General features: G+C 64.6%; 1 protein-coding gene across 1 annotated transcript; it reads right to left on the bottom strand.

Annotated features, from left to right (window-relative positions):
- Positions 1 to 214: 214 nt before the first annotated feature.
- On the bottom strand, positions 215 to 26,248 carry COL16A1 (collagen type XVI alpha 1 chain). Its single transcript, XM_064172744.1, has 70 exons — positions 26,090 to 26,248; positions 24,671 to 24,783; positions 21,935 to 21,997; positions 21,696 to 21,813; positions 18,790 to 18,913; positions 18,426 to 18,701; positions 17,739 to 17,819; positions 16,197 to 16,328; positions 15,462 to 15,515; positions 14,487 to 14,522; positions 14,036 to 14,062; positions 13,812 to 13,874; positions 13,667 to 13,708; positions 13,542 to 13,586; positions 13,072 to 13,107; positions 12,882 to 12,944; positions 12,731 to 12,775; positions 12,555 to 12,650; positions 12,373 to 12,411; positions 12,100 to 12,144; positions 11,839 to 11,874; positions 11,525 to 11,641; positions 11,399 to 11,434; positions 11,274 to 11,309; positions 11,087 to 11,182; positions 10,946 to 10,993; positions 10,788 to 10,823; positions 10,607 to 10,660; positions 10,334 to 10,450; positions 10,224 to 10,259; positions 10,008 to 10,115; positions 9,781 to 9,903; positions 9,656 to 9,709; positions 9,543 to 9,584; positions 9,398 to 9,433; positions 9,085 to 9,138; positions 8,947 to 9,015; positions 8,782 to 8,835; positions 8,637 to 8,663; positions 8,486 to 8,551; positions 8,345 to 8,398; positions 8,207 to 8,260; positions 8,056 to 8,109; positions 7,894 to 7,938; positions 7,699 to 7,806; positions 7,404 to 7,439; positions 7,066 to 7,146; positions 6,872 to 6,916; positions 6,496 to 6,540; positions 5,145 to 5,198; positions 4,971 to 5,024; positions 4,651 to 4,704; positions 4,473 to 4,517; positions 4,042 to 4,095; positions 3,914 to 3,949; positions 3,638 to 3,700; positions 3,162 to 3,233; positions 2,979 to 3,032; positions 2,846 to 2,890; positions 2,619 to 2,663; positions 2,476 to 2,529; positions 2,349 to 2,402; positions 1,933 to 2,229; positions 1,790 to 1,825; positions 1,611 to 1,655; positions 1,324 to 1,512; positions 1,167 to 1,233; positions 897 to 1,073; positions 730 to 807; positions 215 to 630 (listed from the first exon to the last, which is right to left on the bottom strand). The coding sequence occupies exons 2-70, from the start codon at positions 24,744 to 24,746 to the stop codon at positions 428 to 430; spliced, it is 5,004 nt and encodes a 1,667-aa protein (XP_064028814.1). The 5' UTR covers positions 24,747 to 24,783; positions 26,090 to 26,248; the 3' UTR covers positions 215 to 427.
- Between the last annotated feature and the right edge of the window lie 781 nt (positions 26,249 to 27,029).

Raw genomic sequence — 27,029 nt, 5'->3', positions numbered from 1 at the left:
TCAAGACCCTCCGGGATCACGGCTGGGATCTTCCCGGGATCCCCCCTCTCCCCCCTCAGCCCCGGTGCCGAGAGGCAGGAGGATGCTCAGGGGCACCGTGCCCCCAGCTGGGGTGGTCTAAGGACAGGGTAGAGCAGCGTCCCTCGGGGACGAGGCTGGGGACAGTGGCAGGGCTGGGACAAGGTGGCGCTGCGGCCGAGAAAGGAGGCAGGAGGCAGGAGGGCACCAGCACGGGTGTATTGGGCCGGGCAGGATCCACCTGCCCTCACGATAGATCGCGACAGAGCTGTACAACACCCACCCTACCCCTGCCCCCCGCCCGGGACAGGCACAGCCCCCGGCACAGCGGGGAAACAATATTAACAGCAAAGGCGGGGGGCACGGCAGGCACGGCGGGCACGGCGGGCACGGCGGGCACGGGCACTCCTCAGCCGAAGGGACCCTTGACGTTTTTGGGCTGGAAGAGAGGCTGCTCCAGGGGCATGGCGCCCATGCACTCTGCCGGGCTGCAGTGTCCCGTCTTGCCCGGCTGCCCCGTGGCACCCGGGGGGCCAGGGATGCCAGGGATGCCCTGCTGCCCCACAGGGCCCGGGGGACCCATCTTCCCATAGCCTGGTGGCCCTTGGGGACCTGGAAGAGATGGAGAGCAAGAGGTAGGTGGCAGGGGGTAGGGCTGGCAGCAGCGGAGTCCGGCGTGGGGCTGGTGGCCAACAGAGGGAAGAGGCTCACCTGGGGGTCCCGGGGGGCCGCTGTCCCCCATCAGCCCCACGCCCTTCTCGCCCTTCTCTCCTTTGGCACCCGGTTCACCTGCGGGAGAGGTGGGGGGAGAAGGGTGAGACCTCGGCACAAGCGCCACGCTGCGGGGCACCGGGAGTGCCCCGGGGAGCAGCACCTACCCCGCATGCCCGGCACGCCCTGCCGCCCTTCTCTGCCAATCTGCCCTGGCATCCCCGGGGAGCCGGGGGGTCCCGGCCGGCCGGGCAGCCCGTCCTTCCCTGGGGGTCCAGGTCTCCCTGGGGATGCCACCATCTCCACCGGGAATTGCAGGCGGGAGGTGTAGTAAGCCATGCGCTCTGCGGGCACAGGGGGGCACGCTCAGTGCCAGCGGGGACGAGGCGATGCCAGGGTCGCGCCTGCACCAGCCCTCGGCCCCTCGGCCCCGTTACCGTCGAACATCTTGTTCAGCTCCTGCCGGATGAACCTCTTGATCTCATCGTAATTCACCAGGTCTCCCTGGGGGCACACAGGAGGAGCCATTGCCACCGTGCCCCGCGGAGGGCATGGGGGGCTGCGCCCCAGCCAGCGTGCCCACCCCCTCCTTACCATCATCCCCGGGGGGCCTGGCAGCCCTGGGCTGCCCGCGGGGCCCGGTGAGCCGGGGGGACCCCTCTCTCCCGCGGGTCCCCTTGGCCCCACGAGGCCCATGGAGCCACTTTTCCCTGGCCCTCCTGGCATGCCAGCTCTGCCCTTCTCGCCTGGGTAACCTCTCTCCCCGGGGGATCCAGCTTCACCCTGCAGAGAGGAAGGTCTTAGCCCTGGCACTCCCAGCACCGGGCACGGATGTGGGGTGCCAGCATGGCTGCAGTGGCACAAGTGGGCTCTCCCCTCACCTTCTGCCCAGCGGGTCCTGCAGTGCCAGGCTTTCCTGGGGGACCCTGGAGAGACAGAGAGGAGCAGGGTGGCAGAGATGCCTCCAGCGTGGGCACCCTGGAGACACCATGACCAGAGGATGCCACAATCCAGCCCTGGGTCCTTCTGGGCAGCAGAGTGGCAGAGCCCACCCTTGTACCTCTTTGCCAACTGGTCCATCTGGTCCCTGCTCCCCCTGCAAAATCAAAGTGGGGCAGCATGAGGCAGTGACTGGCACGGTGCCATCCTTCAGGTGCCTGCTGCATGGGCTCTGTGCCAGCACTTGTGCCTCGCTGCACTCACCGGTGGGCCCGGGTGGCCTGGGGGTCCTGGCTGCCCTGGCATCCCTGGCAGACCTCGCTCGCCCGCTGAGCCCCGCTCACCTTTCAGCCCCTGCAGGGAGGTGGGAGGGAGCCAGGAGCATTGGGGGGCAGCACAGGGTGGGGATGGTGACCCCCCCCCCCCCCCCCCAAAACCCACTGCCCGTGGCACCCACCCAGCCCCTCCATCCTGCACCTGGGGCTGTGGTGGGGCAGGGTCTGTACTCACCACTCCAGCCATGCCAGCAGGACCTGGCTGCCCTGGGCTGCCCGGGGGTCCCTGGGGGCAAAGAGAGGGATGTCAGCTTGGGGGAGTGGGCATGGGTGATGCCCCCCACTTCCCAGAAGGAGACTGATGGGCACCGTTCTGCTGTGCCATGGGGCACAAGTCCAACTTACAATGAGCCCTGGGGGTCCCTGACGGCCTTGGGGTCCCATGGGTCCTGGGTCACCCTGAGGAAGGCAGCATGATGAGGAGGGGCACATCCAGCTTGGGGTTCTGGTGCCCACCCTCCTACTTACTCACCTCTGCTCCCGGCCTGCCCATGCTCCCTGGGGGGCCAGGCTTGCCACAGTCACCCTAAAATGAGGAAAGGGCATCATAGAGACCCTGGCCCAAGACCAAGGTTCTTGGGCCTGGCACCACCCTGTCTCCCTCAGGGCACTCACCTTGGGGCCTGGCAGACCTGGGTGCCCTGTCTTCCCCTTGAAGCCCTGCAGGGACAGAAGAGCTGGGTGGGGGTGCCAGCCCCAGCAGCAGAGCCAAGGCAGGTGACCCCAATGCCAGCCTGGCACCTGGGCACCGCAGCTTGCAGCCCCTGGGGGGTGAGCCCTGGCTGCAGGGCTGTGCCAGGTACTGAGCACAGCAAGAGGTGGCAATGGAGGCTGGCACTTACCGGAGGCCCCATCATCCCTGGGGGCCCAGGGGGGCCAGGGTCACCCTGGAGAGAAAGAGACACAGGTTGGGGGTGCCCCTGGAGGGGAAGGGTTGCAGGGTGCCCAGCACCCAGGAGAGCCCCAGGGCCTCACCCGCAGCCCAGGCTTGCCATCCTTGCCATCCAGTCCTTCCAAGCCAGCAGGGCCCTGTGGGGGCAAGGTGGGGGTGTCACTAAGTGGTTGGCACCAAGGGGCTCTGAGCACCCCTGTGGGACATGCTCTGGGCAACAGGTCCTGTCCCCTCTGTCCCCAGGGGTGGCATAGGGCAGGTCTTACCTGGATGCCTGGAGGTCCAGGGGGTCCAGGTGGCCCTGGCATGCCAGTGGGGCCACGCATGCCCTCGCTGCCCTGCAAGGAGATTATGGGAGCTGCTAGGGCTGGGCACCCCTCTGCCATCCCACAGAGCAAACCCAGGCACAAATCCAAGGGATGCCAGCACCCCAAGGGTTGTCACCACCAGCCCAGGGGATGCCAGCACCCCAAGGGCTGCCACCACCAGCCCAAGGGATGCTAGCACCTGAAGGGATACCACTAGCATGCCCAAGGGATGACAGCACCCCAAGGGCTGCCACCACCAGCCCAAGGGATGCTAGCACCTGAAGGGATACCACTAGCATGCCCAAGGGATGACAGCACCCCAAGGGATGCCAGCACCCCAAGGGACACCACCACCAGCCCAAGGGATGCCACTATCAGCCCAAGGGATGCCAGCACACAGCCACGTCCTGCTGGCACCACCCCCTGGCACTCACCTTCTCAGCTGCAGGTCCTGGTGGCCCAGCTGGACCAACCTTGCCCGGGAAGCCTGGGGGCCCCTGCAGAGCAGAGTGGGGGGCATCAGCAGGGCAGAGCTGAGCCCTCAGCCCCATGCTGCCCACCCATGTCCAAGCTGGGGCTGCTTTCCCCCCCCCCCGCTCAAAGCCCCCACCCCTCTCCCTGCCTGGCTGCCCAGCCCTGTGGGCACATGGGGGACACAGAGCCAGGGCTGGGCACCATCTGGTGCTGGGGCATCCTTGTGCCATACTTACAGGTGGTCCTGGGAAGCCAGGCTGGCCCTGGAAGCCCTGCAGAGAAACCAGAGCTGAGCTGCACCCCAACAGCCTCACCCTGCCCGCTGCGGGGGGGGCATCCCTGTGCCCCCTGACCCCTCACTCACCTGCTCCCCCTTCTCTCCAGCACTGCCTGGCAGCCCTCGTTCACCCCTGGGTCCCTGCAGAGAGAGGGGGGGAGGTGGGTGGGGAGCACCCAGCTGCACCCACAGCCAGCAGGACCACTCCCACTCTCCCCAACCCCCCCCCCCCACAGCCCCCCAGGAGCCCGAGTGGGTACATACTGCTGGCCCCGTGGGTCCCACAGCCAGCAGGACCACTCCCACCCCCCTAACCCCCCTTGGAGCCCGAGTGGGTACCTATCACTGGCCCCGTGGGTGCCACAGCCAGCAGGACCACTCCCACCCCCCTAACCCCCCCAGGAGCCTGAGTGGGTACCTATCACTGGCCCCGTGGGTGCCACAGCCAGCAGGACCACTCCCACCCCCTACCCCCCCCCCCCTCCCACAGCCCCCCAGGAGCCCGAGTGGGTACCTACCGCTGGCCCCGTGGGTCCAGGGAGCCCATCCAGGCCAGGGGGGCCCTGCGAGGGGGTGAAGAAGCTCAGGTGGATGTGGCTGGAAGGAACCCCCAGTGCCAGCCCCCGTGGTGAGGGGGGCACCTGGGATGGCTCCCAACCCTTCTGCCCCTCCCCGGGCACAGCCTCAGGGACTCACCAGTTCCCCTTTCTCCCCGGGGGGGCCAACGTAGCCTCGGTCACCTTTGATGCCCTGAGGAAGGAAGGAGATGAAGTCCCTGAGCAGGGCAAGGGGCACAGAGGGCATGGATAGGACATGGGACATGGATGGGAGGCGAGGGACAGATGGGGCATGAGGAGGGCACCGATGGATGGGGCATGGATGGGGCCCCAGGAACGGATGGGGCAGGGAGATGGAGCAGCCCTGCAGGGACCCAGTGCCCGTTGGTGCCCTGGCAGTGAGGAGCAGGGAGGGATGTGGGGACACAGGAGGTGGCTGGGGGCTGGCACAGTACTCACGGGAAGGCCAGGGGGCCCTGTGGCACCAGGGTAGCCAGGCTGCCCGGGAGGTCCCTGTGCAGGAAGAAGAGGAGGAGGAGGAAGGCAATGCTGAGCCACCTGCGGTGCCCAGCTGGGTGCCCAAAGCCCACGGGGCACCAGAATCTCCCCTGCCCCTCCTGCCGTGCCACTCACCGGCTCCCCTTTGGCTCCAGCCAGCCCAGCAGGGCCACGATCCCCCTGCAGACCCTTCGGAGGGAGAAGAGAGGAGTTGCAGGAGGTCTCTTGCAGCCCCTGCCCAGGGCTGTGCCCACCTGGCAGAGCCTTGGAGGGCCAAGAATCCAGGCACGGCCCATGAGGTTTGTGACCTCTGCCAACTCATACTGCCCAACACCTCTGGGCACCAAGGAGGACCCACCTGGCATCCAGCTGGGCTCCCTGCACCCACAGTGCCAGCCATGTGCACTGGGTTCAGTGCCCAAGCGTGGCTGGGTAGACTTACACCAACACAGGTCACTGCTGCCTGTGCCCCCTGTGCCATGGGAAGCTCAGCACTGAGGTTGCTCAGCTCTTGGCACCTCAGTCCAGGGCACACTTCAGACCACAGCTCCAGCCTGGTGCCACCCACTGCCTCCCCATCCTCCCAGGGCACATCAGGCATGGGTGACACAGGTGGCAGTCAGGAGCCCCCAGGCTCTGTGTCCCAGGGGCACTGGGGTGGGTTAGTGGGGGGGATGTGGTGCCAAGGAGGTGGAGGCTGGACAGGACACACTGGCACACTGGCACACCGCAGAGCAACCCACAGAGCCCCACACAGACCCACACAGACCGTGGGGTTATTGTGACATTAGTGGACAAGGAGACAGGGACAGGACACAGTTGGCACAGGCAGGACCCTGCAAGAGCTGTTGGCACAGCCCCACCGCCACCTGGTGCCAGGAGCGAGCACGGGTGGGAGCCAGGAGGATGAAGATGGAGACGAAGACCAAGATGGAGATGAGGATGGAGATGGAGTTGGAGCCTGCCTGAGCCCAGGCAAGCCAAGGACCAGGCAAGGAGATGCCCACACAGCACAACTTGCACAGGGAGGACCCTCCCAGCCCCCATAAGTGCCACTGGTGCCACCCAGTGCACCCAGCCTGGCAGCTATCACAAGCTTTGGGCACCAAGTCCAGGCAGCACCTCCCTGGCACTCCCAGAGCAGCTGAGTTGAGCCAGCCTGGTGGTCGTGGGCATCCTTGGCACACTTGAATCCCACAGCAGTGAAGGACTCCGGGATGGGGCACTGGGCACAGCGAGTGCCAACTCCCTGAGCCCAGGAGGATCATTCCTGACCTGCAGACCCCCAGCTGTGCCCAGCCCCCTTGAGTGGTGTCGGAGGAGGTGGAAATGGGAGGATGAAGATGGTGAGGTGGAAATGGAGGGGAGCAGCTGGGCTGTGGCTGCTGCCAGTCGTGGGGGTGGGGGTGGGGAGGTGACGAGGACAGGGGGGCACAGCCAAACCAAGCGACAGAGGGCACAGAGCAGAGCCGTGCGGGGTCCTTACGGGCAGGCCGGGCGCGCCGGGCGTCCCAGGGAAGCCTGGAGGGCCCTGGGGGGGAGAAACAGGGAGGTCACATCCTGCAGCTGGCACCCAGGAGCCTGGGCTGAGCCCTCGGAGTGCCACTCAGCAGCCTGGCACGGTTCAGCTTGGCTCTGGTCTCCTGCCGTGCCAGGCTCCCGGCTCTGTCTCCATCTCCAGCCTTGGCGTGGCACAGCTCTGCCACCCTGCACCTCCTCCTCGATGCAACTTACAAAGTGCCTCCTTAAGTTGGCCCCTTGGCAACTTACAGAGGGGGGCAACCAGGCCCCCACCCCAGCAGGACCATACCATGATGCCCATGCAGCCTGGGCATCTCTCCAGCCTGGGCAGGGGTACTTACGATGGGCCCGGGTGGCCCTGGGGGTCCTCTCAGTCCGGGTGAGCCCTGGGGAGAGAAGATGAGTTTGGTGCCACCACGGTGGGGGACAAGGAGCTGGCACCACCGCAGCTCTGAGTGGCACCAAGGGGCCTGGCACAGCCCCTAAGAAGGGCTGGCATGGTGGCAGGAGGAGCAGGGGCAAAGAGGGCACCCACCTGCTCGCCTCTCTCCCCAGGGATGCCCGGAGCCCCTGGCAGCCCAGGGTCACCTGCACAGCCTGGGTCAGGGCTGTCACCCTGTGGGTAATGAGGACACATCAGGACCCGGTGCCAGCTCTGCCCTTGCAGTGCTGCCATGCCCTGCCAAGTGCCCCTCCTGCCCTGAAGCAGCCTCTGCTCCCCAGAGCCCCTGCTGCTCCCACTGCGGGTAGGCTGCTGGGTGCTGCCCCAGCGGGCACCATCCCTGCAGCACCCTGGGCACCAGGGAGTCACAGCTGGGTGGCAGCTCGGGCCCAGGGGCAGGGAGAAGGTGCCAGGTGGCACAGTTCACTCACCCGAGCCTCCTCCTCTCTTGGGAACTGGGCAAAGCACTGGAAGAGAAGCCAGGATCAGGTGGGCAGCTGAGCACGGGAGCCTGCTTGCACAGTGGGCAGGACCAGCGTACCCAGAGTGTGCCCAGAGCATGCCCAGAGCATGCCCAGCCCAGCAAGTGCCTTGTTTTGCACGAGTGCCACACAAGCTGATGCCTCAGGGGCTTGGGAACATCTTTGCACTTCACCCCCCAGGACTCACCAAGCCCATAAGGCTCTGGGCACTGAGATGCCCGCCCAGAGGTGGGCAAATACTCACCCGGGCACAGTTCTCGTTGCCAGGGGCTCCTGGCATGCCCCCGTCCCCCTTCTCACCGCTGGGGGCTTCCAAGGCTGCCTGCAGCTGGGCACAGTCCCCGCAGAGGGTCTGGGTAGAGACAGCAAGTCAGGGGCACCCTGGGGGGCTTGTGGTCCCCTGGGCATGACCCATGGCAGGAAGGTGCCCTGTGCCCACCTTCAGCACCTCGATGTTCCTCTCAGCCATGGCTGCCAGCGGCCCCTGGAAGAGATGCAGGAGAGCAGGGGAGGGTCACTGGGATGGGGGCAGCAGGATGGGTGCTCACAGGGTTGTGTGCCAGGCTGTGCCACGGCTGTGGTGGGCACTGCCACTACCCACCAAGTCTCCAGCTGGTCCTGGCAGTCCTGGCAAACCGTTGTGCCCTGGCATGCCCTGAAGCCAAGAAGGAGAATGACAACAGTGAAGCCTCACACCAGAAGCTGGGCAGGATGGGTGCCCACTTGCCCGCTGCCCATCTCCCACCTCTCACCTGGCGGCCTGGGGCCCCGGGGGGGCCTGGGGGGCCAGGGGCTCCGGGGGGACCCTGCAAGAGCCCAAACCACAAATGGAGAGAGGTTGGGGAGGTGTGGGGGGGGTGGGAGTGCAGTGCAATGTGGGCAGCACCCACCTGTGGACCCGGCTGAGGCTGCCAGGTGATGCCAGTCCACAGCCCTGGCGCTCCCTGGAGAGCAGAGAAGGGGGAGAGTGTTCAGTGGGGAGGGGGGCAGAGGATCTGGGAGGGCATGTGGGGGGTACTGGTGGTACTTACTGGCATCCCAGCATAGTTGGGGTCCTGGCGGGGGCCAGATGGGCAAGCACACTCCCCAGGGTCTCCCTGCAGAGAGAAGGGGTGAGGGGTAGGGAGGATGGCACAGGAAAGGTGGCATGGGAGGCACAGCTCGACCCAGACCCCCACTCACCTTCTCGCCCTGGGCACCCTTCTCCCCCTGCGAGGGGGAAAACCAAAGGTGGGCATTAGCAGGGGGGCACTCAGCCTCTCCACCCACAGCTGGGTGGGCACAGGGAGGGCCACAGCTTGGCACCCAGGTGTTGGCTTGTACCTACCGGCTGCCCGCTGGACCCGGGCACCCCAGGAAGCCCTTGCTGCCCTCTGGGGCCCTGCGAAGAAGAGGAGGGTGAGGAAGCTGAGCTCTGGGCTCAGCTCATGGCACAGCAGTGTTGAGGGGCCAGGAGAGGGTGGAGATGCCCATGCTGGAGGGCAGGACTCACCGGGGGCCCTGTGGCACCGCTTCCTGGTGGCCCGGGGGGTCCTGTGGCACCTTTGGGTCCCGGAGGTCCCTGCAGAGGAAGGACAGCAGGAGTCGGGGGGCAGGGGGGGGCAGGGAGGGCTGGGGGATGCTCCCTTACCTTGGCACCTCTCTCTGCTGCCATCCCTGGGGGTCCCTGGGGTCCGGGAGGGCCCTGGGGACAGGAGGGGACAGGAGGGGACAGGAGGGGACATTAGCTCCCCCCCGCCCCCAGCAGCCACAATCAGCCCCCTCTGCCCAGCGTGCCAGGGTGACAGCAGTGCCCCCAGGGTGGCCTGGCCGGGACGCTGCTGCCATCACCCACAGCGGTGCCCAGGGGGGTGATGCTGCAGGGGCACGATGCCCCTCGCCTGCAGGAGTTGGGGGCACTGCCACATCTCCCCGGGCTGGGCAGCCCAAGGCAGGTGACTTACAGCTGGCCCTGGTGGTCCTCTGCTCCCGGGCTCCCCCTGGGGAAAAGAGAGGCTGTGAGAGCTGGCAGCGCCACCTGGCACAGCCTGGCACGGCACAGCACAGCCTGGCACAGCACAGAACCGCCTGTGCCCCCCCAGCACACACCTGTGGTCCTGGCTGGCCGATTCCCTCTGGTCCTGGCTCACCCTAAGGAGGCAGAGGGGCAGTGAGTGGCACCGATGCCCGCTCGGTGCCCAGCTCCCTGCAGCCCCACTCACCTGCAGCCCCTTCAGCCCGGGGGGGCCCTGGACCCCTGGCAGCCCTGGCTTCCCCTGAAACACAGCAGCATCAGCACTGTGCCCTCAGCTGGGCGCCCGTGGCACCGCGGGGAGGGGGCACTCACGGGTCTGCCTGGCTGGCCGATGCCAGGGGGGCCCTGGTCCCCTTTGGCCCCAGGTTTTCCTGGGGTGCCAACCACGTCCGAGGCGTCCCCATGAGGAGCTGGACCGGGCACACAGGCGTCTCCCTGCAGAGGAGGGGGCACAGGGTGGGTGAGGGCCGGGGGGGGGGGGGGTGACACCAGGGTGACAGCATTTGGGTCCCCACACAAGCCTGGGGGGGGGTCCTCACCTTCTCGCCTTTAGGACCAGCTGGACCCCTGATGCCAGGCTCACCTGACAGCCCTGGCACACCAGCCATGCCCGGAGTGCCCGGATCCCCAGGGCTGCCTGCATCCCCCTGGCAAAGAGAGGGGACAAGGCTGGCACAGGGCAGGAGGGCACAGAGCCCAGCCCCTCGGGCCGGGGAGGAGCTGCAGCCCCCACTGCCACCCCCTGCCCCTCTCACCTTCTGCCCCTTCTGGCCAGTGGCACCAGGTCTGCCCTGGAGGAGCAGAGGAAGGGGTCAGGCTAAGGCAGCCCTAGAAAGGGGCAGCCCTGAGCGGGGTTGGCACTCACCACTTTGCCCGCGGGGCCAACCTGACCTCGCTCCCCTGGCGGTCCGGGCACAGCCAGCACTGTCGCTGCCCCTTCCAGTGCCTGTGGCACAGGAGGGCACTGCCCACACGGCTCACCCTGCAGAGGGGACATCCTGGTGGCATCAGGGCACTGTGGGTGCTGTCCTTGTGCAATGAGCTGCACAGGTCTCAGCTGGGCGGGGGGGGGGCGGGAGGGGGTCGATGGATGGGGCAGGGAGCAGGGTGCCAGGGGTGTCCCCAAGGCAGGACTCACCTTGTCCCCTTTGAGCCCTGGCACACCTGGCTCACCCTTGTCTCCTGGCAGCCCCTGCACCAAGAAGCGACAGCAGAGGTGGCACTGGGAGCCCCCCCCCAGCCCCCCACACCTCTGGGCTCCCAGTGCCAACTTTGGATTCCCAGCACCACCCCTGAGCCCCTGTACCCCCCACACTCACAGCTCTGCCCATGGCTCCTTCCTGGCCACCATCTCCCTGCAAGGCACCGTGGGCATGGGCATGGGCATGCCCCAGGAGCAGCTGAGGCTCCCCTGACCCCATGGGGCAAGGGGGCCACGGCTGCTGCCTTTGGGGGGTGGGCACAGGGGGTCACTCACCTTCTCACCCTTGATGCCAGCCAGCCTGGACAGCTCTGCTTCACCCTGCTGAACCCCAACATGGTTACACACCCAGCACCCCCACGCCCCCGGGGGGCTGGCCAGGGTGCCCCTCTGGTGTGGGGGATGCCACAGACTCACCAGTGGCACCGGTGCTGGGTCACCCTCCTGCCCCTCGGGGGGGGCCCGCAGCAGTGCGGCGAGGACGCGGGCATCACAGGACAGGCAGGAGTCCCCCTGCCAGGGCACAGAGAGGGCACAGCTCAGGGAGGGGTACCCAGGAGCTGCCCACCAAGAGGGTGGCTGGGATAGGAGGGCAGGCACCAACCTTCTCCCCTTTCAGCCCGTGGATGCCAGGATCTCCCTGGGAAGGAAAGGCAGGGCTAGGGCAGGGTGCTGCCAACATGGGCTGGAGGGCGCTTGGCATGCCCAGCTCAGCCCCATGGCACCTACCCTGTCCCCTTTGGGTCCTGCAGGGCCAGGTCTGTCCTGGGGAGGGGGACACAAAGAGGGAGAGTTAGGGGATGCTGAGCCCCTGCCCTGCCCCCACCCTGCAAGCCCCCCCGGGTTCAGACTCACCGAGACCCCATCCTTGCCAGGTGGTCCAGGAGCTCCCCTGGCTCCCGGCTTGCCAGGCAGCCCGATGGCACCCAGCGTGCCCTCAGAGAGCGTGGGGCACACCTCGCATGGCTCACCCTGCCCGTGGGGACAGTGAGACACAGTCCTAGGGCTGGGGGTCCTCATCAGGGTGGTCCCTGAGATGCCCCCAGCAGCCCCGAGCTCAGGAGATGGGCATCGTGGAGGAGCTGTGCTGGCAAGGGCTGCCATGGCCGTGCCACAGTGAGACGTGGCACAGCCCTTTGCCAGGCCACCCTGCCCTGCACTGCACCCACCTTGTCTCCTTTTGGCCCCAGCATGCCAGGGGGGCCCTGTGGGAAGAAGAGAGAAGATGAAGCAGCTTCGGGGAGGCTTGAGGCCAAGGTTTGCCCTGGCTGTGCCCTCTAGGATCTTCCAGCTCCTGCCACCAACCATGGCATGGCACAGTCCCAGTCCCAGAGGATGCCACCAGCTCTCCTAAACCCCTCTTGGTACCTGGGCTGGGATGCCACCACCCCTCCAGCCAAGGAACCCAGCCCTGAGCTGAGGGTACTCACAGGGGTGCCAGGCGATCCTCCAGGTCCAGGAGCTCCTGAGCTGCCCTGGAGTCAGAGACGGCAGAGCCTGAGCCCAGCCCCAGCCCTCTGCCCACCCCAGCACCTCTGTGCCCCTCCAGCCAAGCCCTGGACCACCCAGTGGCAGCACCACAAGACAGTGCCACAATGGGTCCAGTTCCAGTCGGGCATCCCTGGCACAAGCCACTGCCTGCCACACCCAGGTGCCCTCGGGCAGGACAGGGAGGGGCCAGGACCCCTTTGCCCCCAGCTCACCTTTTCTCCCTTTAGACCCGGGGGGCCACCAGGGTCACCCTGAAAGGAAGAGAGGAAAGTGCCAGCCCTGCCCAAGCACCTGGGCTGGCCAGCCCCACCGTGTGGCAATACCAAACCACAGGCACGGCATGCCAAGCCAGGGATGCCCCCTGGGCACAGCACCAGGGCACAGGGGGCCTCACCGGTTTCCCTGGCAAGCCAATCCCTGGAGGTCCTGGCTGTCCTGGGGGTCCTGGCTCACCAGCCAGCCCCTCGGGACCCACGATGCCAGGGTCACCCTAGAAGGTAGGAGTGGGCATCAGCGTTGGCACTGCCAGCAAGTACCCCAGCCCCCACTCGCCCCCAAGCCCCCACCTACCTTCTGGCCCTTGGGCCCCACCACACAAATCTCTCCAGGTCGGCCCTGCCAGGAGGAGAGCAGAGTGGGAAGGGTCCACATCATGCACACCAAACCCTGCTGCCCAATCGGTGCCCCAGGGGATGCCCAGGTACCACTTGGCACTACTCACATCGCGCCCTGGACGCCCTGGCTTGCCCTGCAGTCCTCCATCACCCTTCTCACCCTTCTGGCCCTGTGGGATAGATAAATGCCACCCATCTCACCTGCCATGCTTCTCAGGCTGGCACTGGCAGGTCCTGGCACCACTGCTGCCATCCTGGGAGCCATGAGATGAGGACCTATAGGTGGGCCAGACTTACCTTCTGCCCATCAGTGCCAGCTGCTCCTGGGAGACCCTGTGTGGGTATAGTAGGCAAAAGTGAGTGCCCAGGAGTGTCTCTGTGCAGGCACCCATGAGTGTACCTATGCAGGTGCCCATGGGTGTGCCTGTGCAGGTGCCCATGGGTGTCCCTATGGAGGTGCCCATGGGTGTGCCTGTGGGTGTGCCTATGCAGGTGCCCATGGGTGTGCCTGTGCAGGTGCCCATGAGTATCCCTATGGAGGTGCCCATGGGTGTGCCTGTGGGTGTGCCTATGCAGGTGCCCACGAGTGTGCCCGTGCAGGTGCCCTCGGGTGGGCTCCTGCAGAGCTCCCCTGCTGCTCACACCTCTGCTCCTCTCACCTCACCACCACCTGAGGAACTCTCTCCTCAGGATCAAACCCCCAAACTCCAGCCCGGGGTACCCACAGGGTGGGGGCACCACCAGGTGCCCCCTGGCACATCACTCACCGCTTCCCCATGCTCTCCCTTCTCACCCCTCGGCCCCTCGGCACACTAGGGAGGAAGAGGAGGGAGTGAGGCGAGCAGCAGAGCCAGGGAGGGGGTGACAGGGAGGGTCTGGGGGGGGGTCTCACCTGGATGGGGGCACCAGGGTGGGTTCGCACACAGTCAGCACCCTGCGGGAGGGAGGAGACAGCTCAGGGGCACTGCCCACACTGGGCATGGCCGGGGGGGGGCAGGAGGGGGCCACGGGGGGCACCTCCTCCAGGGCACACTCACACGTTGGCCTTTCTCCCCCTTGTCACCAGCAGTGCCAGGCAGCCCTCGCTCGCCCTTCCCACCCTGCAAGAGAGGGCAGGTGACGAGGTGAGGACAGCAGTGGCCCCGTGCCCATGTGTGTGCCCACGGCTCCCGGGCACAGCTGAGGGGCTGCATGGCCACATCCCACCTGCAGCTGGGCTCTGGGTGCCCCGGGGGGCGGGGGGGGGAGGTGACAAACCTACCTTTGGGCCCGGGGGACCGAGTGTGACCTATGGAGGGAGGAGAAAGGTGACCCACAGCACCCCCAGAGCTGCAGGGGGACCCTGCCCCAAGCAGCAGCAGGGACAGCCTCAGCCTTTCAATACCCTGTCCCCAAGTGCCACCCCGGGAGCTGCATGGGGCACAAGGGGTCCCAAACACCCACCCCACCCATCAGCCCCACACCTCCAGCCAGAGGTTGCCATAGGCACAGGGCAACATCTGGAGGGCATCAAGAACCTTCCCCCCAGCCAGATGTGGCTGGGGCCCAGCCCAGAAGGAGCTGCAGGTCCTGGGGGGCTGCTGGTGATGGCAAAGTGGTTGGTGACACCTTGGTGGCTTTTGCCATCCCAAGCTCACAGCTCAGCCTGGCAGTGGCTGGGTGCCCATCTCCTCCCACCAGCACAAGCCAGTGCTGCCCACTGGCACACTCACGTTTGCTGAGGGCATCTGTGTCGAGCAGGGTGGGCACTGGAAGAGAGAAGCTTGGCAGTTTGTACCAGCTGCAGCACTGCCCATGGCACCCACACACCCTACAGCCACTGCCCCACTCCCTTGGGCACCCCAAACCCATGGGGCTTGCCCAGCAGCACACCTCACACATCCCCCCGTGGGCACAGGGGGATGCCCAGGGTGGAGGAAGAGAAAGTCAGGAGAGCATTGCCCACCCTGGTCATATCCTTGGGCACATGAGGAGAGCCCTGGCCTGGCACCAAGCTGTCCCTGTGGCTTTGTGGCTTGCCCACAGCTCCTCCAGGCCAAACCAGTTTTGCTCCAGCAGGATGCCACGGGACTGAAGTCAGAAGGGGCTACCCAAACCCCATGCCCAGGTGCTGGTGCCAGCAGGGCTGAGTACAGCCCCCACCCAGGGGTCCCATCTCCTAGCCCCATACCTCACCCCCTCACTGGATGTCCCCAGCTGCCTCGGGGTGGGGGGGTCCCCATCACCCTGCACAGAAGTGGCATGGAGCAGAGAGGGTGGGAAGAAGAACCAGGCAGGCTCACAGCACCCCCCCCCAGCCCAGGCACCCAGGGATGCCCAGCAGGATGCCACCACGGCAGAGACAGAGGCATGCAGGGATGGGAGTCAGGAATGCTCTGGAGACGCTTCCCAGCTGCTGGCAGCGCTCCGGAGACGCTGGGAGGGAACAAAGAGGCTCTTGGCCGTGGCTGGGATGGCTCCAGCAGGGGCCAGGACTGCAGTGGAGCCTCAGTTCCTGCCCGGGGGGAGCAGAGCAGCCAATTCCGTGGGCGTCCCTGCAGCGCCGGCAGCGGCAGAAGCTTCCGGAATGCAGCAGGGACAGACCCAGCCCAGGGGGCAAAGGAGGCTCCCAGCACAGCCCTGGCACTGCCAGGGAGCCAAGTGTGCCAGGGCTGGGGCAGTTGGGCTCCTTTCCCTCCTCCTCTCACCTTCTCCCCAAGGTCTCCCTTCAGCCCAGTCCCCCCTGGCTTCTTGGCTGGTTCCTGTGGAGAGAGAAGAGCACCCATGGGTGCCACCTGTCTGTGCACCTCTGGGTTAGCTAACCTGCTTGGGCACACCTGGATGCCACCCCTCCATGTGCCATGGCTGCCATCTCTCCATGTACCCTGGGTTATCCCACCTTGGGCACCCCAGGGTGCCACCTCTCCATGTACCATGAGTGCCACCCCTCCACGTACCCTGGGTTATCCCACCTTGGGCACTCCAGGGTGCCACCTCTCCATGTGCCATGGCTGTCATCTCTCCATGTATCCTGGGTTGTCCCACCTTGGGCATCCCAGAGTGCCACCCCTCCATGTACCCTGGGTTGTCCCACCTTGGGCACCCCAGAGTGCTCTCCCTCCACATGCCCTGGGTTATCCTACCAGGGATACCCATGGGTGATGCCAGCCTCAGGCTCAGCACCAAGTTGGTAGCTTAGCTGGTGCTGGGGCTGCAGGAGCCATGCCCTCCCTCAGTGCCCAGCTCCCTCCCCTCACACCAAGCCTGGCACGATGGAAGAAGTGAGGCAGGACTTTTCCAGGGGCTGAGGCAAGGTAGCTGCTGGCTTGGCAGCACCAGGCACCCATCCTGGCAGCCAAGAGCTGCCCACCCCATGATGCTGGGAGCATGCTCGTCCAGGATGGAGACCTGTGCCAGGCTGCCAGAGGGCCGCTGGAGCTCACCATGCCCAGTGGCTCCTCCAGGCAGAAGCAGCGAGTGTAGACTCTGCCCTCAGGCTGTGGGGAGATCTCGATGAGGTTGCTGCTCTGCATCAGCTCCGCCTGCCGGCGAGTCTTGGGCGCTTCAGTGAGGCACTGCTGGCAGAGATGTGGGCACTGGGGGGTGCTGGAGTGACAGGTGGCAGCCCCAGCCCTGCCTCAGCACCTGGAGTGGTTCAGGAGGGGATGAATCCTGCACCATGCCCCCCGTGCCAGCCATTGAGACTCAGAATTGCCTGGTTGGAGAAGACCTTAAGGTCCTGCCAAGAGGAGTGGCTGTGGCACTCGGGGACATGGCCTGGTGGTCACAGAGGTGCTGGGCAGAAGGTTGAGCTTGGAGACCTTAGAGATCTTTTTCAACCTTGATGATTCTCTGATGATGGAGTCCAAGCCATAAGCCAACATCTCCCTGCACACAGCTCTCTGGCCATGGCCCTCAGCTCCTCATCCAAACAGCTGAGTCCCTCCAGGGATGGGGACTCCACCACCTCCCTGGGCAGTCTGTGCCAGTGCCTGGTGACCCTCTGGGAGAGGAACTTTGCCAGTCCCTGGTGATCCTCTGGGAGAGGAACTTTGCCTGTCCCTGGTGATCCTCTGGGAGAGGAACTTTGCCTGTCCCTGGTGATCCTCTGGGAGAGGAACTTTGCCAGTGCCTGGTGACCCTTTGGGTGAGGAACTTTGCCAGTCCCTGGTGACCCTTTGGGTGAGGAACTTTGCCTGTCCCTGGTGACCCTCTGGGTGAGGAACTTTGCCAGTCCCTGGTGACCCTCTGGGTGAGGAACTTTGCCTGTCCCTGGTGACCCTCTGGGAGAGGGAACTTTGCCTGTCCCTGGTGACCCTCTGGGTGAGGAACTTTGCCTGTCCCTGGTGACCCTCTGGGAGAGGGAACTTTGCCTGTCCCTGGTGACCCTCTGGGTGAGGAACTTTGCCTGTCCCTGGTGACCCTCTGGGAGAGGGAACTTTGCCAGTCCCTGGTGACCCTCTGGGTGAGGAACTTTGCCTGTCCCTGGTGACCCTCTGGGTGAGGGAACTTTGCCAGTCCCTGGTGACCCTCTGGGAGAGGAACTTTGCCAGTCCCTGGTGATCCTCTGGGAGAGGAACTTTGCCAGTCCCTGGTGACCCTCTGGGAGAGGAACTTTGCCTGTCCCTGGTGACCCTCTGGGAGAGGAACTTTGCCAGTCCCTGGTGATCCTCTGGGAGAGGGAACTTTGCCAGTCCCTGGTGACCCTCTGGGAGAGGGAACTTTGCCAGTCCCTGGTGACCCTCTGGGTGAGGGAATTTTTCCCATACCCAACCTAAACCTCCCCTGAAAAAGGTTTAGTTTGGGTATCTAAAGAGACATCCCAGGGCTGGCACCGACCTGCCCTGTGTCCCCAGCCACCATGGAGACCCACAGGAGACCTGCCCTCACCGTGCCTCAGTTTCCCCTCTGGGGAAGAGCCTGACTGTGCAGGGCAATGCCAGGACCTGACTGGGACTCGGGTGGGTGTTTGGGGGGGGACTCACCCCACTGGTTGAGATCTCACAGCACCCTTCTTGCCTGGCCAGCTCAGCGTCGCAGTAGATCTGAGCTTGCTGGATGTCAAACTGCAGCAGGGACAGGGCAGGGGGTCAGGGACAGGCAGGGACAGGTCCTGCTCCACAGAAGGGACAGGAGCTGAGGCACAGAAAGGGACAAGTCCTGCTCCACAGAAGGGACAGGAGCTGAGGCACAAAAGGGACAGGAGCTGAGGCACAAAAAGGACAGGAGCTGAGGCACAAAAAGGACAGGAGCTGAGGCACAGAAAGGACAGGAGCTGAGGCACAAAAAGGACAGGAGCTGAGGCACAAAAAGGACAGGAGCTGAGGCACAGAAAGGACAGATCCTGTGCCACAGGCAGAGACAGATCCTGTGCCACAGGCAGAGACAGGAGCAGAGCCACAGAAGGGAGAGATCCTGTGCCACAGGCAGGGACAGGAGCAGAGCCACAGAAGGGACAGATCCTGTGCCACAGAAGGGACAGGAGCTGCACCACAGGCAGGGACAGATCCTGTGCCACAGAAGGGACAGGAGCTGCACCACAGGCAGGGACAGATCCTGTGCCACAGAAGGGACAGGAGCTGCACCACAGGCAGGGACAGATCCTGTGCCACAGAAGGGACAGGAGCAGAGCCACAGGCAGGGACAGGTCCCTGCGCTGCTGGGGCACTCACCCGCACCGGGGTGCCACGCACAGCATCCAGCCCCAGGAAGGTGTTGCCCTCTGGGACCAGCGTCCTGCGAGGTGCCAAGGGCTTGGAGAAGATGGAGGCACAGTCGAGGTGGATGGAGATGGCATGGCTCTGCAGGGCCACCGCCACCTTGTGCCACCGCCCGTCGAAGAGGGATGCCACCGCCTTGCCCGCGAAGACAGCGCTGGCGAAGCCGCTGCCCATCGCCCTGGCCTGGAACTCCAGGCTCTTCTCAGGGCCATGCACAGCCAGGGAGAGCTGGGCAGAGAGGGGACAGCACCATGCTTGGGGACAGCTCATGGCTGTCCTCTTGCTGCCAGTGCGTGCCAGCACCCCGAGGTGGTACCTGGGGGTAGCCTTGTCGGTCGGTGACCTGGAAGAGGTACCACTGCTCCCCGGTGCTGTTCTTCTTCAGCAGCAAGGTGAAGATGAGGGTGAAGGCAGGGGGCAGTCCGTGGGGAAACACCTGCCTGTGGGGATGGGTATCAGGAGCAACCAAACCCTGCACCCAGCTGCACTGCTGGTGTTGGCACCAAGGTTGGCAGCAGCAATGGCTCCGACAACTCGCCCGCACGGCACCCCCTGGCAGCATCACTGCGACAGGCCCCATGGGACCTGCTGGGGTCTGTCCCCATCAGTGGCAGCACAGATGCCATCAGGGGGTGGATCCAGCCTGGACCTGGAGCTGCTCCTGTCTCAGCTGGACATGAAGGCTGTGGCTGCAGCAGGCACCAGAGCTTATGGCCCAGGAGCTGAGCGTGGGGCAGATGGCAGAGACACTTCTTCCCAGCCTGGCACGGCTTGGGCAGCTCAGATTGTGCCTCCAGAGCTCAGCCCCACATCCCTCATGGGCACCCATCCTTGGCCAGCTGGATGCACACTCGGTGGAGGGAACCAAACCCAGCCTGTCCCAGCCACCTCCAGCCCCATCTCTGCCTCACCTCCACCACACCCCCTTGGCCATGCACTCACAGCATCGAGTTTTGTCCCTGGGCAGCTGGGAAATGCATCCCTGCCCTCACAGGTGTCATGGGATGGATGCTCCCATGCCACCCTCCTCCCAGCAGCAGCCTGGTGCCCCTCAGGCAGCGGGCAGCATGGCAACTGGGCTGTTCCCCAGCAGGACTGTGCCCAGCTCACCCACAGCCCACTCAGCCACTGGAAAGATTTGCTGCAGGCTCTGCTCTGTTCCCAGCCTCAGCTCCACCATGCCAGAGATTTTTCCCAGCCACTGCTCTGGAGCTGGACCAAGGCATGGAGAGCAGGCCAGGCACGGTGGTGCCCTCTGCTCTCCATGGGGCACAGGGCTGTTCATCCTTGCTGGGCATTAAGGAGCAAAGCTAAGTTGGAGGGGCACCCATGGGTGCTTGCAACCTGGCTGCCAGGCCCTAACCCCATGCTAAGCACACCCCAGGGCTAGCTTTGGGCTGTCACAGGCACCCAGCCAAGAGCAACACCAGCCTGGAGCATCTGCCACCTCAAAGCCATCTGAGGACTTGGCTGCCCAGGTCAGGAGCCAAGGCTGGATCTCCTTCACCATCCATGTCCAGTGCAGCCATGTGCCAGCCTAAGCAACGTGGGGACAGCCAGGCTGGTGCAAACCACAGCAGCTTCCTCCAGGAACAGCTCCTGAGGACATGGACCTGCTCCCACCTTGCCACGCTGCAGCATCCCTGCCAGCTCCTGCCCCTTGGGCACAGCCAGGCAGGACGTGCTGGAGACAGCGTGGCCAAGGGCTGGTGTCTCTCTGTGCCTCTCCCCAGCAGGACCTCACAGCCCCAGCAAGCCCAGCAGTGCCTGCTTGGAGCTGTGCAGCATTTTGAGCTTGTCTAGACCCTGGTGAGCTCCTGCCAAGCTGGGGCCAGCAGCCAGAGCAGCCACAGAGCAACCACAGAGCTCTGTGGTTGCGTAAGGGTTGGCCAGGACCCAGCCTGAGCTGCTGCAGGCTGTGATTTACTTTCGAGGAGGAAGATGGTTTGGGCAGCCCTCCCCTCACCCCTCAGCACCCTCTGCATCCCCCAAGGGTGACACAGAGCTGCCTGGCATGAGCTTAAGCACAGAACTGCTGAGGTTGGAAGAGACCTTTGAGAGCACCAAGTGCAACAGCCTGCCCGGAGCTCACAGCCCCATGGCTGCTGCTGAGACACCACCACCACACCACAGCCCTCAGCACCACATCCTCTACCCAAAGGGGGCTACAGGAGAGCTGCAGAGGGACTTTTTGTAAGGACCTGTGGTGACAGGACAAGAGGCAGTGGTTTGAAGCTGGAGCAAGGAAGAGTTAAGTTGGACATTAGGAAGAATCACAGAACCAAGCAGGTTGGCAGAGAGCTCCAAGCTCAGCCAGCCCAACCTAGCACCCAGCCCTGCCCAACCAACCACACCATGGCACTCAGTGCCCCAGCCAGGCTTGGCTTCAACACCTCCAGCCACAGCCACTCCACCACCTCCCTGGGCAGCCCATTCCAATGCCAATCACTCTCTCTGACAACAACTTCCTAACAACATCCAGCCTCAACCTGCCCTGGCACAGCTTGAGGCTATGTCCCCTTCTTCTGTCCCTGGCTGCCTGGCAGCAGAGCCCAACCCCACCTGGCTACAGCCTCCCTGCAGGCAGCTGCAGACAGCAATGAGCTCTGCCCTGAGCCTCCTCTGCTGCAGGCTGCACCCCCCCAGCTCCCTCAGCCTCTCCTCACAGGGCTGTGCTCCAGGCCCCCCCCCAGCCTTGCTGCCCTTCTCCAAACACCTTCCAGCACCTCAACAGAAATTCTTCACCGTGAGGGTAGTGAAAGACTGGAACAGGTTGCCCAAAGAAGCTGTTGTGGGCACCTTCTGGAGGTGCTCAAGGCCAGGCTGGATGAGGCTTTGAACAACTCAGGCCAGAGGGAGGTGTCCCTGCTCATGGCAGGGGGGGATGGAGCTGGATGATCTCAAAGGTCCCTTCCAACTCAAGCCATTCTATGACTCTATCCACCTGCCTCTGCAACACCTCCAGGGATGGTGGCCCCAGCAGCTCCCTGGGCAGCCTGTCCCAGTGCCTGACAAGCCTCTCTGGTTAGAAATTCCATCCTGACCTCCAACCTAACCCTCCCCTGGCACAACTTGAGGCCATTTCCTCTCGCCCTGCCACTCGTTGCCTGTGAGGAGAGACGAAGGGCAAAGACCAGTGAGCTGCTCCACCAAAAAGCAAGGGGATGGTGGCCAGCAGTGCTTTGGCCACCAAAGGCCACCCCATGAGCTACCCACACTCACTGTGTGGGCTGGACCAGCGGCACAGCACCCAGCCTCAGCACCACGGGGCCCCTGGGGTTGCGGATTTTCTTGATGGAGGAGATCTTCAGCAGGTCAAAACGTTTGATCAGGTTAAAACCTGCAGGACAGGAGCAGAGGAGGTGAGAGCCAACCTGGCACGGGGCTGATGGTCTCCAGGCAGGGCACAGAGGCCACCCCTGGGCAGTTTGGGGCTGCATTTGGATCCCATTTTGCCTTACCTGTGACGTTTTCATACTTGGCCCCAACCAGATCCTCGTCCCAGAGCTGTGGGCACGGCTGCCCTGCAAGGCAAATCAGAGTCTCACCACCCTGTGCCCAAGGGCAGGGAGTGGCTGCACAAGCAGGGTTGGACCAGGCAGAGCCCCTCAAGCCCTGGGGAGGGCTCTTCTCACTTGCTCCCTGGGCTAGGACAAGCAGCAGTGGATGGAAGCTGCAGCACAGGAGGTTCCAGCTCAGCACAAGGGGGAACTTCTCGCCTGGAAGGGTCCCAGAGCCCTGGCACAGGCTGCCCAGAGAGGCTGTGGAGTCTCCTCCTCTGGAGTCTCTCCAGGCCTGTCTGGATGTGTTCCTGTGTGACCTGAGCTGGATTGTGTGGTCCTGCTCTGGCAGAGGGGTAGGACTGGATGATCTCTTTGGGTCCCTTCCAACCCCTGACATCTGTGAACCTGGGATCCTGTGGGGAGTCTTGAGCTGATGCCAGGAACTTGCCCCAGTCCCCCTGCCACACTGAGCTGGCTGGCAGCTGTGGGGCAGCACAGATCCAGCAATCCCTGCATGGATTCCTCGCCAGGAGCCCACCAGGAGTGAGGAAGTTTGGAAGGGACAAGTGGTGAGCTCAGAGCTGGCCCCAGCCACCTCCAGCAGCAAGGTCACCAGGTGAAAATGCTTTTCCCATTTGCTGCCTCCAAACGGCCCCGTGGCTGGAAGCAGCATCAGGAGACTCAGCTGGGTGCCAGGGACACCCAAGGCGAGGAGATGCCACCCAAAGCTGCCTGCTGCCCTTCCTGTCCCAGCCTGGTGACATCCTCAGGTCTGGTGGTCCCCGGGGAGGAGCGTGAGGGCTCAGCCAAGGGACAGTGAGAGGCTGAGGCACAGGAAATGCCATGTCAAGCTGTGGTCAGGGGGATGCTGGTGCTGTCTGACACCACCTTGATCTATGACTGCTCCAGCAGCATCAATCCACCTCCTCCAGATGCTGGGAAGCCTGAGATGGAGGAGGAAACGAGGGGCTATAGGAAGGGGAATTTGGTTTGTCTCCATGCACACCAGCCCAGGAGCAGGGATGACCCTGGATGATTCACCCACCTCTTCCCCAGCCCATTCCTGAGGGGCACCTCACTGCCCACCACTGCCCATCACTGCTCACCACTGCCTACCTCTACCCAGTCCTACCATGATGCTTCTCCCCAGGCTGACCCCCGGCTCACACAGGGACAGCAGCAGCACAGGGAGGTGTCCCTCATCCCCAGAACACTCAGCAGCAGTGGGGGTTGTGGTTCTGGAGCCATCCCTCATCCCCAGGACCCTCAGCAGCAGTGGGGGCTGTGGTTCTGGAGCCATCCCTCATCCCCAGAACACTCAGCAGTAGTGGGAGTTGTGGTTCTGGAGCCATCCCTCGTCCCCAGAACACTCAGCAGCAGTGGGGGCTGTGGTTCTGGAGCCATCCCTCGTCCCCAGAACACTCAGCAGCAGTGGGGGCTGTGGTTCTGGAGCCATCCCTCATCCCCAGGACCCTCAGCAGCAGTGGGAGCTGTGGTTCTGGAGCCATCCCTCATCCCCAGGACCCTCAGCAGCAGTGGGAGCTGTGGTTCTGGAGCCATCCCTCATCCCCAGGACCCTCAGCAGCAGTGGGAGCTGTGGTTCTGGAGCCATCCCTCATCCCCAGGACCCTCAGCAGCAGTGGGAGCTGTGGTTCTGGAGCCACCCCCACAGGCACCCTCTCGCTGGTGGTGAGATCATCCCCAGCAGAGGGCAGACAGTGAGGTACAAATCATCCTCGGGCATTTGAAGCCTTTCCCACCCCTCAGTGCTCTCCACTCATCTCCCCAAGCTCCACTTCCCCAGTCGGGAAGCCAGGAGGCCATGCCACGAAGAGAAGTGGGCATCGGTGCCCACCGCGGGATCCCACGCACGTGGGCAAAGAAGGGCAGCCCCTGGGCCCCCCTCGGGATGAGCCATGGCTCCACCCCCACGAAGACTGATGCAACCATGGGGTGGCTGCCAGCAGCTCCTCCCCACCAGCCGCCTCCAGCTCCCCCTGAGCTGCGGCCAGCTCTCTGCTGGGACCCACACACAACAGCCCCACAGCCGTGGGATGCCTCAGCAGAGACACCCTCCCCATAGCTCAGTCATGGTCCCCCAGGCCCCAGCTGCATGGGGGCAGCCCCAAGCTCTCCAGGACTGAAGTGCACCACGGCCAAACCTCTTCTGACCTCGCAGACAGAAGCCAAGATCCGCTCAGGAGCTCCGAGCATCCTTGGCACCGCCCGGAGCGCTCCCGGCTCACCCACAGAGCAGCCTCTGCTCCCACCCAGCTCCTGGACAGTGCCACCGCAGCTGCCAGCTGGCAGCAAGCACCCGGAGCAAGTCCAAGCCCTCTTGCTCCATGAGCATAGCCTGGGTTGGGGCTGAGCTACTGTGGGGGTGACCCCAAGCTGGTTCCCCATAGCGAGGCTCTCCCTGGCCCCCTGCCCGCACAAGATGCTGAGCGAGCTCCCAGAGCCAGGATGGCCAAAACTCAGCAGCAAGATGATGTCCACAGCCACTGCTCTGGCCACCAGCATGGCCCTGCATGTGGTCCTGGCATGGTGGGGGCAGAGCACTGCTCACAGTGTCCCCTGGGCACCTCTGCCCTGTGATCTCTGGGTCTAGCTTTGCCCTTCCCTGCCCAGGGACAAGCAAGGAGGGGGCTGCTGCCATGTAGACCCCAAGCTCTGACCCCCAGTGCCCCTTACCTTCTGCTGCTGGCAGCTCCTTCCCCTCACAGGCACTGATGAGCCCCACAAGTGTGAGGGCCCAGAGACCCCTCATGGTGCCCACAGCAGCAGCTTGGGGCCAACACGGCTGCCTGCAAGGGAGAGAGAACAGGCAGCAGTGGGGCAGACACACGGTGGGCAGTGGTCCATGCTGGGACACTGCCAGCAAAGCCACCAGCATGGAGCTGATGCTCAGCCATGGACTGGGGGCAGTGTGGTCCTCATCCACCGAGGGATCCCCTCTCTGCTCCACACCCATCCCAAGCACTCGAGGCAAGCCCTAGCACCCAATCATTGATGGGTTCAGTCCATCTCCAGCAGCCAGGTTTACTCTGGACCTTCAGATACACAGAGGCTGGGGGCACCCCAGAGCAGAACTGGGTGTCTCCTGCACAGAACCCCCCGGGAGGGTATTGCTCCCTCCTGTCTGACCCTCCAGGCCCTGCAGGTCAGCCTGACCTGGCCTCTCCCCTGCCTGTTTCCTGCCACGAAGCAAGGCAGAGCTGCAGGCAGGAGCCAGGCATGGTGACAGAGCTGACAAGCTGCTCTGGCATGCTTGGCATCCCTGCACCTCCATCCACACGCTCCACATTTGGGGACCCCAGAGACCAGTGGCCCTGCCTCTGTCCTGCCAGCACTTGGCACTCTTGTACCCCCCCAGCCCCCTTCAGGTCTTCTCTGCCTGCATTTCAGCTCTTCTCTGCCCTAAACCTCCTGCACAAGCCCTGGACCTCCCAGCTCCCCTGGCCTGGCACCCACGCTGCTCCTCCTGCACCCACCCATGCACCCTGTATTGCTCACCCTGCATCCACTCTGTCCCCTCTTCACTCACCCTGCCCCCACCTCTCTACCCACACTGCTCCCTACACTCCCCCTGCACCCACTTCTGCTCCCTCCTCATTCACCTCTTCTTTCCTTGCACTCACTCTCCCTCCTCTTCACCCACTCTTGCTCCCCCTGCACCCAACCTGCTCCCCCTACTCTCATTTCTGTTCTCCCTGCACCCGGTTTTGCTCCTCCAGCACCCACCCTGTTCTCTCTATACCCACTTCTGCCCACCCCTGCACCCCTCTCGCTCCCTCTGTACCTACTCTGCCCTCTCTTCACTCTCCTTGCTACCGCCCCTGCACCCACCCTGCTCTCCCTGCACCCACTTCTGCCCCCGCTTCGCGGCCCCCTGCCTCCCCTACTTCCACCCCTGCCCGCCGGCCGCTTCCCTCCTTCCCTACCCCGCTCCCTTCGCACCGGAGGGTCCCCGCGGCTCCGGGACGCCGCTCCCGTCCCTCCCGCCCCCGGGGGCGGTGATTAATGACGCCGAATTCCGGGGAATCCCCCACCCCAGCCCCCTCCCCTGCCCCGTCCCGCAGCTCTGCCCCGCTCCCCGCGCCCGGGACTCACTTGTTGGGTGCCCGCTGGGGCTCGGGGCTGCCCGGGGCGGGCCGGGGCTGGGTCCGGTCAGTTCGGGGCGGTGGGAGAGCAGCGGGACACCGGCAGCTCCTCCGCACCGCCTCCGCCGCCTTCCCCGCCTCCCTCCGGGGGGGAGCCCGAGCCGCCCCCTGGCTGCTGCCCGCCCTCCGTCTCTCCCCAGCCCGGGGTGGGGGCCGAGCCGTTCCCCACCTTCATCTCCTCGCCCTCTTCATCCTTTCCCTCCCTCACACCGGGCACCCCGCTACCCTGCTTTCTCCCTTCCCCCCACCCGCCCTGGGAGGAGGGGGCTGGAGGGTAGTGAAAGGGGACACCCCAATTCCCGGCATGAGAGGAGCCCCATCCCTTGGTCACCATTCCTGCAGGGACCAGAGGCAACCCCCGGGGCTGGAGCCGGTGGTGGCATCACAGGTCGGAATGGTCATGAGAAACGTCCTGCCAGGGATGCTCCTTCACTGGGGTGGCAGCATCCCCGGGCAGACCCCAGGGCACCAGGGCAGAGCCCATCATGGAGCAGGAAAGGAGCAGGCTGTGGAACAAGCAGACAGGGAACTAGCAAGTAACAGGCAAGGAGGCAGGCAAGGGAATAGGAATGGAGCAAGCAGGGGAGCAGGAAAGGAACAGGCAGGGAATAGGAACAGGAATAGAGCAGGCAGGGAACAGGGATAGAATAGACAGGGAAGCAGGAAAGGAAGAAGCAGGGAATAGGAATAGAGCAGGCATGGAACAGAGATAGAATAGGCAGGGGAGCAGGAAAGGAGCAGGCCAGCAATAGATACAGGGACCAGGAAAGGAACAGGCAAGGAAGCAGGCAGGGAATAGGAATGGAGAAGGCAGGGAAGCAAGAAAGGATCAGGCAGGGAATAGATACAAGGACTAGGAAAGGAACAGGCAGGAAACAGTCATGGAAGCA

This window comes from Pogoniulus pusillus, chromosome 37, assembly GCF_015220805.1.
Source record: "Pogoniulus pusillus isolate bPogPus1 chromosome 37, bPogPus1.pri, whole genome shotgun sequence".
Classification (NCBI taxonomy): Eukaryota; Metazoa; Chordata; class Aves; order Piciformes; family Lybiidae; genus Pogoniulus; species Pogoniulus pusillus.
This window is presented reverse-complemented; position numbering and strand designations above follow the sequence as displayed.

Bases quoted from the DNA above. Each gene is read 5' to 3' on its own strand.
- COL16A1 (XM_064172744.1), bottom strand. From the start codon at position 24,746: ATGAGGGGTCTCTGGGCCCTCACACTTGTGGGGCTCATCAGTGCCTGT. The intron at 8,664-8,781 runs GTAGGTACAAGC...TCCCCCTCGCAG, and splicing joins CCGGGTCCAGCGGGCAGCCG to GGGGAGAAGGGTGCCCAGGG. The intron at 4,705-4,970 runs GTGAGTACTGTG...TTCCTTCCTCAG, and splicing joins CAGGGCCCCCTGGCCTTCCC to GGCATCAAAGGTGACCGAGG.